We start from the raw sequence: 13,239 nt of genomic DNA, 5'->3' as shown, positions 1-13,239 counted from the left end.
ATAGGACATCTTGGCTAGTGACACTTGCACAGAGTGAAGTTTGGCCTATGTCCAGGCACAGGGTTTGCCTTCCTATGCATAGTGTGGTCATAATTCAATTTTACTGCCCTCTGCCTTGTAACGGAAACTAATGCTAGAGTTCCTCCTTTCACTTTGGGGTCAGTTACAATATGGCTAAAGCATTATAGAAAGGTGTGGCCATTGCTGCTTGCCCAGGGCAGCACACAGGATCACAGATACTTTAAATACAGAAGAGGTGAGCCTTTATGCCCTAGAGAATTATGTGATCACTGAACTATTACTGTCATAAACAAAAAAGCCAAAGGGTAGAGGCGAACGGGGGTAATTAGCATTCCACACTTATGCCAGCCCAGATCTAATGGCATTATCAATACTCAACACTATACTCCTTGTCCATAAGATAGTATTCTTCAGGAGATGTATTTCCAGATAAAGAAAAGAACACTGACTACCACCAATTAGCAATCTTACATCACTAGTCATCACTATTGCTTTTTCTTATCCTCTGTTTCTTTTTCTTTATTTATGTAAAAAGAAAAAAAGTCCTTTTATGGACTGAAATATCTACTCAGGCTGTCAATAGTCAATGAATCATCTATACATCTTTTGTTACTCATTGATCCTTGGTGATCCATTTGTCCTTGTGACTAACCATGTTAGAACTTGTAGCATCTAGTCATGCAGTGCATGTGGGATGGAGAAATAAATAACTACTGACAATTCTTTGGGACATGTTGTAGAATTTAGATATGATGTCAGGGAAGGCACAGTTCTGACTGTTGAGCTAAGGATGATTATCAATGCAGGAAAGTCAGTCCTTTTATAAGAAAGTTCATAAGATGGCCATTAAAGGACAACTCACCTGTAAAAATATTTAGGAATGGATGGTTACAATAAAAGTAGCCTCCTGGACCTTTGGAGAGGAAAGATTGCTGAATCGGGGAGGAAGGTAAGTTATCGCTGGTAGGCTGCACTCAGGGGTGGGAGGTTTATTATCGTTTTATTTTATTTATTTGCCTTTTAATCCACTACTAGTTCAGAATGATGTACCATCTGGAGCCCAACCATCTATATTGAGTTCACCTATTTTAGCTGCAGAATAGCAAGGTACAAAGTTTCAGAAAAGAGTCCCCTTCTTTGTAACTCACCTGATATCTGCAAAACTTTAAACATTGACTAGATTGAGCTATAGATGGTATGTTCTTTAAAACCTATTTTTATAGCATACATACCTTTTTTTTCAAGGTTCTTCTGGCCAGTCTGATTTGAACACTGCTCACACAATGCTACAAGTGCCATCCACTGCAGTGCTATCCCCAGTGCAGACTGCATTATTAAGCTGCCCAAGGCAGACCCATGACAGCTTGGGGTCAGAGGAAGTGGATTGAATGATGCTAGTTGCAAGTTGCAGCAGTGATCTATGATTTCTGTAACTTCCAAGAATTCTGAATGTTGGCTTATTGTAAACATAACAACTGGAGGCTTTCTGTATGCTGAATGTACAGGACTTCCCCCTTAAAGGTAATTTCCTTATCATGTGAAAGACTGCTTTTCCCCACTTTTTTTCCTTGTCACAGTTCTAAAGTTGATTGACAATGCCAGGTAGGCCCTCTGCTTCAACACGCAAGAAGGAGGAGGTGACTGGGGTTCAAAACAGGAGATAAAAAGCTGCATTTTTGTTTCTTAACAGAAATAGAATTATAAGTATTTTTTTTCAGTTATCTTGCCACGTATCCAAGAGTCCCAAATGGTATTTTGTTATCCCTATAGCTTCCTAACAAAGGTCTGACAGTATTGTTCTAAGTTGTTAATGCAGACTGCAGTGACAATTCAAAATACAGTTACCTGTAGCAATAAATCCAATTTTACTGTACTCTTGTGAGGATAAAGCTGATTGTAAGATAGTTTTATTATTTTTAGCCTGTGTTTCATACAATGCTGACATGAAATGTATGACTAAATAACATCTTGTTGCTTGCATGTGCCAGTATTTGCAATGCAAATACATGTCCAGCCTGAGATCAAGCCTCCTTTGCCTACTTTACTTATTGCCATTTTTCCAGAGAGTTAAAGGCATAGCTGTCTAACTAGATGAAACACAATAAAGTGTTTTGTGTACCTGATAGATGCAATATTTAAAATACAACAGGAGGAACAAGATAACATTGCTTGGCTTAAAGTAGAACTTTTAAAATTCTGAAGAGTGGGGAAGGTATGGAAAATACACAACACAACAGGACATAAGATTTGTCCCCCAAGTGAGAGAAAGTCATATTTAACAGTTGTCACTAGAACTGGTGTCTCCATTGTGAGATCTCCCCTTTTACTCTCATTTCATTGAGAATTTAGACTCTGCCTCACTTGCGTCTTGCTAAAAGTGGTCACCACTACAGACATGGAAAATTTACCTCTCCAATTGGAGCACAGAGGGCCTAACCCTTCCCTACGTTATTCAATACTAGAAGTGTTTTGGCTAGAGTTGCATTTTCTGATGAACACAAGACATTCAGATACCTTCTGTTTTAAAGAAGTTTTAGAGCACTTTCACACAGGGTTTTGGATCAGGTCCGCCTGTCAGTTTTTCTCACGGACCTCAGAAGCCCAATGTTAGTCTATGGCAGCTAGATCTAAATAGGTGGGCGTCCATTTACATCCGTTAACCCTGGCTATGTTCAGGTCTGGAAAATCAAATTGATCAGAGTTCTGTTTCACTGGACCTGTCTAGATTGGAGGTAATCTGATGTAAATGAACACAAGTCTGTTTACGTCCAGCTCCCCATAGACCAACATGAGTCCGGGAATTTCAGTGTTTTCCTCCATTGCAAGATTGGGGGAAAAACTGGACAGACATTGATGTCACAATGGATCATACACGGATCCCCTCCTGATCAGACTGTTTGTAAGGGGCCCTACTGTGCTTTGCACTACTTTAATGGAGGGCTTTTTTGCTTTTTTTAAAGTAAAACTAAAGGCAACAACTTTGTTTAGGTTTGGATAGTGTGGTAAAGGGTTAGAACAATCGTCAGGTTTATTGCTGGCTGTGTCCCAGTTAGGGAACGTCTCTCTCTATAATTGTCCTGATAACCAATGTCACAGGGAATAAAAGTAAGGGTAAATCTAACATTATGAGTTGCCACCAGAAATAGGATTAGAGTGGAATTCTTCTGATGGGACATGTGTTTGAGTGACGCTGTCTAAGATGAATATCTTTCACATTGGAAAGATATCCTTCCACTTAATGTTGAGTCTACAGGACGGGAAGGATAGGGAAATCACCTTTATTAGACATAGATGCAAAAACACCTGACAGTAATATTCATCCTCCCCTACTAAAACCAAAATAAAGAAGATATAAAAATAGCTTGAGACATACTTTATATCCACCTCCATCAAATCTGTCTGCTTACACCACTCTTTATTTCATACTCTTTACACCACACTTTTTCTTTTTAATAGTACTTTACAGTTTCTGTACATCTCCCAGAAGTTCTAACCTTACTCCACTCTGTCAAAAAAATAGAAGACTTTCTTTTACAAAAGTAGATACATATTTGGGCTAGAATAGTCGTGCGCATAATATATGATTATGTGCCTTCCAAGAAATGATTGCAATTCTTTTTATACTACTTGTCTTATCTGCTCGTATTAACATGGGCTTCTGATCTTGGCTGCCATCCCTTCCATCTTCCACCACAAGAGGTTTTTGTAAAACGTCAAATTTGGACATAAGATAGAGCCCTGGAGTGCCTCTGAACATACTGTTACATGCTATAAAATATTTAAACCATTAGGTGTATAAATAGCGGGAATAAATCACATCCTCTTCTGATAAAACCACAAAAGACCTTTTTAGTGTAATCTATAAAAGACAAACAAAATATAGTTACAAACTTTCTAAAGCTAATTTAAGGTTAATGGCCTTTCTAAGTATAGGCGTAGGTTATCGAGAAATAATTTATGTTTATTGCCACATTCCTATAGTGAATACCTTTGGTATTTATGGATTCTGCCTCTACCCTTACAATGTTGTCCAGCATTCTATTTTTCCGATTTAGTCATCATTCCAATGCATCAATTATTTAGGTCAATACGCATCAGAAAAAGCAATAATATGCAGAGGGGCTTAACAGCCAATCACATTTCAGCTTACAGCAGTTTTAAGTAGCCACATAAATGATTGGTTGCTTGGGGTTTACTGTACATTACTGTTTGCACTTAGTTAAGGTCAGAAAGGTTAGCAAGTGGAAAAAAAATGTCTCTTTAGATGGTAAACTTTCAATTGGCAATAGGCTTTAAAACCAATCTCTGAGTGTAAAAGGAAAACTACCCTTGCCCTGGGGCAACCAAGGGTTGCCCCTAGGCAAAACAAGCAAGGGTTAAGTGCTTGTTTTGCCTAGGGGGATTCTGTAAAGCAGTTTTACTTACCTTATCTCTGCTCCCCTGGCAGTCAGCGCTCACCTCTTCCCCCTAAGCTCAAGCTTATGGACCTTCCCTCGGTGTCCTCGCACACATGCAGGGCTATGGACCCTGCATTAGACATGATGATATCAGCGAGCCTCCGACCTCCGGAGTAGAGGAAGAAAGAGGCCCGGACATGGAACGATCGGGAGTGGGGGGGTCAGGTAAGTAAAAGTTCTTTACAGAATCCCCCTAGGCAGAAATAAGCAGTTCACCCTTGCGATGGTGGAGGTGGTGGGGGTCGCCCCTCTGCAAGAGGAGTGTTTTATTAACTGGAGATACGCTTTATATATTTCTGCTCAGTATATTGCCAGGATTTTTAGCAAACTATATTGTAGTTTCTAACCAGCTCATGTTTTGGAGATAGTATGAACAGTTTGAACATCCTTTTCCTATGATATTCCAAGAATGACAACCAAATGGAGGATAATTATTCAAAATAATTGTGTGCAGAGGAAGACGAGCATTACTCTATGGACACACTTGGCAGCAATATATTTTATTTATCTAATTAGTGGACTGTCCAAATGGTTATTTCTAGTAGAAGATTCCAATTAAACACAGTCCTATCCCACCAAAGCCTTTCAAATCACAACATGGCTTGTTTGCAAAATGTGTGTCTTCCGGCTAGGAACTGATAATAACCTTCAGTGCAAATATTGATTTAGTTCAGAATCGGAAAAAGAAAGACCAGAAGCACACAACCAGATACTGTGTAAATATTTTGGTCAATTGATGATGTTGTTGTAGTGGCAGGACTGCCTTGGGGGTTGGGTGACTAAGCAGCTAAAAGAGAACTATAGCCAAACCTTTTTTGGCTTTAGTTCTCTTTTGGATCACAGGACTATATTTATCAGTGTCCTCCTGTGATCCAAAGTAATTGGCCTTTCTATTAGATAGTGCACACCAGTCTAAAGTAACAAGCACAAGCTAGCACAATACCTCTATACAGGGGTGTCCCTACAATTTCACTTCCTGAGGCAGGGGGGATGTGTTGGTGCCACATGTTACTGGAGGGGTGGGTGGGGTGCTGGCAGCATACTTTACTGAGGGGGGTGTTGGCGGCACATGTTACCTCTGTCCAGCATCTCTCCCAGCTCACTGATCTCACTGGTTGCCAGGACGCCAGCCAGTGCATCACAGGTTGCTAAGAGCTCTTAGGAACCTGAGATGCTCTGGCATCTCAGGAAGGGGCCAGCAGGTGTGGCCGCCCCATGTCCCAATGAGATGCCACCTGAGGCAACCGCCTCATTATAGCCTCATTATAGGGACGGCCCTGCATCTATGTACTGTAGATTCTGTTATTATTTGTGGTTCCAACAGGGGTACTGGCCCGCCACATGAGGGACAGATGAACATTATGGTGATAATGTGGGTTGGCCCATATATCAGATTTGCCGTAGGTGTCACATTTTATTCAGACGGCCCTGGTTTTGAGATGGGCTTTGTTTTGTTTTTTTCCTTCCTGTGTCTGCAGTAGACAGTTTGCATAATTATAAATCCGTGTCTGTTTCTCTATGTCCCTGGCAGTGCTACTGAGGTGTAAGGCGTTCCATGCATGCTTTTAATATTTTGAAAGATAAAAATATCCCCAGCTCACCAGCATTACATCAGTGAGTCACCGATGCGGTCATTCTAAACAAGCCATTCTGCAGACACTGAATACAAGGAGCCTTGTTGTAAGAGCTTCTCTTGATACTTTTGTCTAGATTTTTTTCCCTGCTGATTTGTGAATTACGAATCCTCATCGTACTACAGTGTCACGCATCCACATATAAAACAGCATCACTTTCTGTGACAAAGAAGGGGTGAAGCACTGTCTTATTAATGCTGGCCTACGGGGCTATTGTGTGTGTAAAATGAAGTCATTGTTCTTGGGACAGTCAACACATGCTACACACGCAATAGGCATTGTGATAAGCAAGAGATCTTATTCGGGGTCAGGTCAGGGTATCTTCTCCCCACAATCAGTTGTCTGTTCAGATGTATAGAAAGGGGAACTCCAGGAAAACTTCATGCTATGATAAATCTGCAGAGGGAATAGCTGTAACTTATCTTCACCTGCTTTATTTTATTTATTTTTTTGGTGCACTGTCATGGGCAAATAATAGTATATTTGGTTGGTTTTGTAGCAGAAAATAAAGGCAATTTTATTATTTATTTTGTTTTTTAATAAAGGATAATGTGAATAAAAATAGAAGAACTTTTTGTTTTCTGGTATGTTCCCTACTTCAGCCTTTTTATCAACCAGAGTGCCATGGCAACCTGGGGTGACTTCTGGCTTCCTATTCTATTCTTCCTATTCCTACTCTGATGTGAAGGGGGGACTGAGGACTCTGATGTTAAGGGGGCTTCTGATATGAAGGGTGGGGAATACTCCTGACGTTTTGTGTTTTTTTTATGGGTGCCACCCCTTAAAATCCTTTACATTGTAGACTGGGATGCCTTGAAATTTTTCATGCTTTTAAGAGATGCTGTGACTGAAAAAAAGCTGAGAAACGCTGCTCTACCTTACCATTATAGCTGCATGTGTCCTCCTCAAGAAGTTGTTGCTAGAGTGGGAATGAGGTGGGGCTGAGAGGTGATTGCAGATGGTGTCCTGGCCATACACCTACACACTCACATACTTACATAAGCGCTCACCATAACATGCCTGTTAAAAGAAAAACACAATCATCGTAACTGGTGGACTCTCTTAGCTAAAGTGATATTAAAGTCAAAATGTTTTTAAGCCCTTTCAAATGTCAAGTCACTTACAGTGAATGCCGCTTTTTCGTGTTTAAAGGCAGAATCAACTGAGCACTGGAACTGATATCCTATTTTAGGTTGGCTGCTTTCCCTTGCATGGGTCCTATGGAGCCACCCTTGTGTGTGCTAGTAAAGTATGTGTCTCTACAAACACAGCAAGACAAGCTACTCCCCTCTTCTGCTTCCTTCCTTCTCCAAGCTAGTAGATGGACAGTTGCAGGAGACTGCTCTGTACCTTGTGGTCTTGTACTAGGCAGGGAGTTCAGGGAAGCCAAGCTGAGAGAATTGGAGCTGTTTGGAAACATGATGACCTGTAAGTGCTCGTGCAAAAATGTAAAGAAATACTTTGCTGGGCAATGTATATTTGATTGATCTGGATTAATTATTTTTAAAAAAGGTTAATACTAGTATAAACCTTCTGCAACATTGACGCCAGTGTGGGGCTATGTGGCAACAGCTCAACAATTGTGCCACTGGTTGCCAGGCTGGTTTACAGCACGGCATAGTAGAAGTGGGATCTGGCAGATACAGCCTTCCTCCATCCTCTGAATTCTTAAGGCTGGCCTGCTGGGGGAAGGCTGGGAGAGACAGTGATTGGTGCTACCGCACATCTACTCCTAGCCAGGGTATTTTTCTGCACAGGTTTTCCCACATGTGCTCAGAAGGCACAGTTCACCACACAATGCCACTTCTTGGCATGAAAACACTGTGCCCACTGTGCCCCTACGCACCATAGGACAATCCCTTTACCCTAATTATAAGCAGTGCATGCTGCAGCTAACAGAATCCACCGGAGAAGCGGTGTGTACATGGTAGCCTGAAGTTTATTTCATGTTTGGCTGTGCCTACATAACAGCTGAGAAAATATAGGGAATTAAGGGAGAGAGAGAGAGAGAATATATGAATTCAGAAAGTAAATGGCAGTTAAGCAGCCCAGCTGGGTCACCTCCCTGCCCCCAGGCTGTGATTGGACAGGGAAGGAGCAGCAGCAGACTAATGAGGTCACCTCTGGTCTGCCCTCCTTTGCTGCAAGCAGGATTACTGATTGGCCCTAAATGCTGCCCCTCCCTCTCCTGGTGTGAATGCTGCTCTTGCAAGATGCTGAAATAGAATCAAATTCAGCTATTTACACTAGTTGCTTTTATTAAATACAGAAGTGCATTTATTGTTTTTCATCTGCCTGGAGCTTGACTTTAAGATTACCAGTTCTTCATTATATTTAATCTACATTTGAACAAAATCTACCTTTTGCTTTTCAGCACGTATTTTTTATTTAATTTTTTTGCCAACAATAAGTGTTGTAGATTCTCACATTCCACTACAGCAACGTTTATAAAAGTCAATTTTGGAATGTGTTACTATAGCTTGGTTGCAGTTGCCTGGTAACATTTCCCATAATGCCCGTACAAAGCTTTTCACAGAATCAAGAGCTCATTAAAAATTTAATCTCTATACTGATTCTGACGTGTAGCATTTGCTCCAGCAGGCTCTTAGGTTCTCTCTTCCTGGTTATAAATCCAATAGTAAATATTTGTACCGGATTCGCTCTCTATCCGATGGGGGGGGGGGGGAATTCTTCTGTAATAGAGCTGAGCTTGGGATATAATAATTATAGGGACAGGCGGTTTCTCTCAATGAATGCAATGTTTCATCTTGTAGAAGGTTAGTAAGTAAACAGAAGATAATGGAACAGGGATTTGCTGCAGATAAGTTGATAGAAAATGTAATGAAACCAATGTATGTGTGTCACCTCTTCAGACTGGGATTCAGCACAGCTAACACTTTCCTCTAAATATTTTTCTCTCTTTCTTTTTTTTTGTAAAAAAAGAAATCATAGCATTCTAGTAATCCTTTCATATATGTGTCATGATGGTACCATTATTTGGACTGTGCTGTAGCTGTAGGATCAAAGCATATATTGGAAATGTCACTAGTTGGTGAGTCAATAGAGATGAGTTGATCTAACCTGGATATGTCAGATACCCAAATATTCATAAAGCATAGCTCAAGTCACTCCATTTTGAAGACCTTAAAGTGACACTTAACCCAAAAGTTAAATCTTAAAAATAAATTAACAAAAATGTATCTTATTTGTGTATCACACGGCTGTAGATTCTCAAATCCTCTCTGAATTGGTGCTGACACTGTCCTTCCTTCTGGAGGGTGGCTACTTTTGTTCCCCACGGTGCCTGGGTGTGTTAAAAAGTAGCCACCGCTCCCAGATCACTCCAGTGATGAACTACAATCTCATGTTTAATTTTCTCATTTTGTAGGGTTGCACAGATACCAAGTACAGTACTCGGTACGAGTACATGTACTGATACTTTTGAGCTCCAAGACTATACTAGAGAAAAATAAAAAAATTAGGAGGCAGCTGTCATTTGTAAGGAGCACATGGAGCTCCTGGGATTTGTACATCTCCGTTTTAGTGTATCATTTTGTTTTTATAAATATAAATAAAGGGATGCACAGATACCAGTTTTGCGAGTACGAGTACTGGTACTTGCCGAGTACTTACAGGTACGAGTACTGATACATTTTTGTTTATTGTCATGTGACAGTTTTTCTAAAACAATGCAGACTAATGATTTCAGGACAGTGGTGGAGTACCAGAGCCTGGTCCCAGCTGCAACCACTGCAACCCTGGTAGTTCTCATGGAAATGCCAAGTATCGGCACTGGTACTTGAAAAGTATCTGTGCATCCCTACATTTGTATTGAGATTGTATTCGATCACAGGAGCGAGCTTGGAGCGGTGACTACTTTGCAACACACTCAGGGACCATGGGGAACAAAAGTAGCCAACCTCCAGAAGGAAGGACAGTGTCAGAATGAATTCAGAGATGATTTGAGGATCTACAGCCGACTGATACACAAATAAGATACATTTTTGTTAATAGTTGAGGTGCTTGGATGCATTTAAGATTTACCTTCTGAGTCTAGTATCTAAACCAAAAATTTTGAAGTCTTGGATTTTTTTTTTCTGTCTATGTATTTATTAGGGAGATGTACACTCTCTATTTGGCCTAATACGCATTGTCACTAGGACTGAACGTGATGGTAAAATAAAATTTGAGTTGTCACTAGAGTATCAATAGAGGTAAAATTCTCCAATGGGGACACTTGTTCCAGTGACAACTGTCTTACAGGGCATTTTTCTCCTCACTTTGCAGAGATTTTCTCTCACTTTCTGTTGTGTTTCCCCAATGGGGCAAAATACGTGATAGGGCTTTTAACCGTTCCCTTCTATCTAAGACTAAAAAAGTTGAATTTAGATGTATTTTAAATTAGACCTATCATCCAATATTTGCAGCATAATAAGTAATGTGTAAGGGCAACACTTCTTCTTGTTGTTTATTAGCTCTTGCAGAGATTAGCTTATTCCTGATAATCTTTCCAGAAGCAAAGTGCCATCTTTGTTAGCCTTAGTTAGTTTCTATGTAGTACCTCAAGCCTGAGTAATGCTCAGAGTTCCACAAAGAGGTTGGATCTTCAGAATGATAGGAATCTGTGAACCTGGAAGACCTCTGCTATGAGTGTTCGCTTTTTAGTGGTCATGCTGACCCCCTGGTATCATGCTATTTGTGTCACTGACCTGGAACAAAGAGACTCTGTAGAAGTTCCAACTTTATAAGCTGCCTACCTGTTCCAGCTTAGTGACTCCTGAATAGTAAAGCCAAGGTGAAAGCAAAACCTCAAGAAAAAAGAGTTGCAATGACAATTAAGGCATTTATCCAATGACAAGTTAATTTTAACAGCAATTTATGGGCATTGGCCATGCTTTCAACACATTTGACACTTTTCTGGTAGTAGTATTATTTGACTAAGCCTGACTGACTAAAATAGAGGTCATTGTAATAGCGTTAGTTCTGGCATTTCATACAGAGGTGAGGAAAGACTAAATTTTATAACTCCGTATAAATCTTCTACTTCACTATAGTGAATATACAATGCAATATTAATTAAACTTTTGTATCAGTGTTTGATTTTTTTTTTTTATGTTGCTTGACAAGTTTACTATCAGTATAAGTTGCTTTCTTGGTGGATAACTCAAGTGATTTGCAATAACCCTATATAATGACTTTAATGTATTCAGCAAAAAAAGTGTGTTAACTATTTGAATAACATGCAATCCATGGGTCTTCTACATTTCTAATTTTTCATGTTTTTACCTTTTCTTTTACAGTTCCATCAGGTGAGAAGAGTAATGACCATCCTTTTCCTTACTATGGTTATTTCATACTTCAGTTGCATGAAAGCTGCCCCCATGAAAGAAGCCAGTGTCAGAGGACAAAGTGGCCTGGCCTATCCAGGTCTTCGGACCCACGGTACTCTGGAGAACATAGGTGGGCCGATGAGTGGGTCAAGAGGAGGAGGACTCCCATCCCTGACGGATACCTTTGAGCATGTTATAGAGGAACTCCTAGAAGAGGAGCAGACCATAAGGCAGAGCGAGGAGAACAAGGACTCAGATATGTATTCATCCCGAGTTATGCTAAGCACTCAAGTGCCTTTGGAGCCCCCTTTGCTTTTTCTCCTTGAGGAGTACAAAAACTACCTGGATGCTGCAAACATGACCATGAGGGTGCGCCGCCACTCAGACCCTGCCCGAAGGGGGGAGCTGAGCGTGTGTGACAGTATTAGTGAATGGGTGACTGCGGCCGACAAGAAAACTGCAGTGGACATGACAGGGCAAACTGTTACTGTTCTTGAAAAAGTCCCAGTACCCAAGGGTCAACTGAAACAATATTTCTATGAGACCAAATGCAATCCTATGGGCTACATGAAGGATGGTTGCAGGGGCATCGACAAGAGGTACTGGAACTCGCAATGCCGAACTACCCAGTCTTACGTGCGCGCGCTCACCATGGATAGCAAAAAAAAAGTTGGCTGGCGCTTTATAAGGATAGACACTTCTTGCGTATGTACACTGACCATTAAAAGAGGAAGATAGTGAATTTATGTTGTATAGATTATATTGAGAAGAAAAATTATCTATTTGTATATATACATAACAGGGTAAATTATTCAGTAAAAAAAAAAAAATAATAATTTTATGGACTGCATGTATAAATGAAGTTTATACAGTACCGTGGTTCTACAAATCTATTTATTGAACATATTCATAACCTAAAGGAAAATAATGACCTCTGCGCACAAAGTTGCCTGTTTTCTGCTGGCAGGGCGCCGGGCTCCATTGCTGTGCAATGCTTCCTGAGCCCCCTCCAGCACTACATAGGTTAAGAGATAAGCCTGCATTACCTTCCTCAATAACATTGTGGTTTGTTGGTGTTGCCAAGAGTTGAAAACTTAAAAAAAAAAAGTTATAGACAAGCATGCATGCTGCTTCAGTTGTGAATTGATAACACTCTGTCTTCATCCAGGCAAAAGAGATATAAAAAAAAGAACCAAAACATTCCATTCACACTTTAGACAGTATCTTTATTCATGTTGGTATTATATCTGTTTACTGCTTTTAACTTCTCTGATAGCGTTGGAATTAAACAATGTCAAGGTGCTGTTGCTATAGCTCTACTGTTTAATTTTAAATTTTTTGTGTTTTTTTTTTTTAATTTTTCAATTCCTGAAAAAAGTTGCAAAGAGCTTGTCATGAGTACGTGTTCTAGCTAAAAAAAAAAAAAAACCAGACAAAATATTTAATTTTTTGTATGTTGTGAAGGTGTTTGCAAACTCGAATCAGACTACTGATCAAAAAAAAGAATAAAAAAAAAGTCAAGGCAATTAAAAAAAAAAAAAAAAAATCAATGTTCATGTTGAACGTTTTCGACCTGTATTGGACACGGAGTTGTATTTTTCGGATATGAATGAGGGCATGGTGCTTTCTCTTTCTTGCAGGCTTTTGTGTGCTATATGACAGCGTTGTATGCTATTCTGTATTTCATGCAAGACCGGTACATTTAAGAAGACTTATAGCAAAGGAAGTTGCAGATTGTATGATCTGGGAACTCGAATATCTACAAGGATTTCTAGACTACTGCTGGGTTCTGCTGAC

General features: G+C 40.0%; 1 protein-coding gene across 3 annotated transcripts in view; it reads left to right on the top strand.

Moving 5' to 3' along the window:
• BDNF (brain derived neurotrophic factor) overlaps positions 1-12,549 on the top strand; it is a 76,887-nt gene extending 64,338 nt beyond the window's left edge. For all 3 annotated transcript variants that reach the window (XM_018567792.1, XM_018567793.1, XM_018567794.1), the window contains exon 2: positions 11,413-12,549. In XM_018567792.1, the coding sequence (XP_018423294.1) occupies positions 11,413-12,180 (768 nt within the window). In that variant the 3' untranslated portion in view covers positions 12,181-12,549. The remainder of the gene's footprint in view (positions 1-11,412) is intronic.
• Positions 12,550-13,239: the final 690 nt, after the last annotated feature.

This window comes from Nanorana parkeri, unplaced genomic scaffold (assembly GCF_000935625.1).
Source record: "Nanorana parkeri isolate BGI_ZX_2015 unplaced genomic scaffold, ASM93562v1 scaffold1093, whole genome shotgun sequence".
In the NCBI taxonomy this organism is placed as follows: domain Eukaryota; kingdom Metazoa; phylum Chordata; class Amphibia; order Anura; family Dicroglossidae; genus Nanorana; species Nanorana parkeri.
This window is presented reverse-complemented; position numbering and strand designations above follow the sequence as displayed.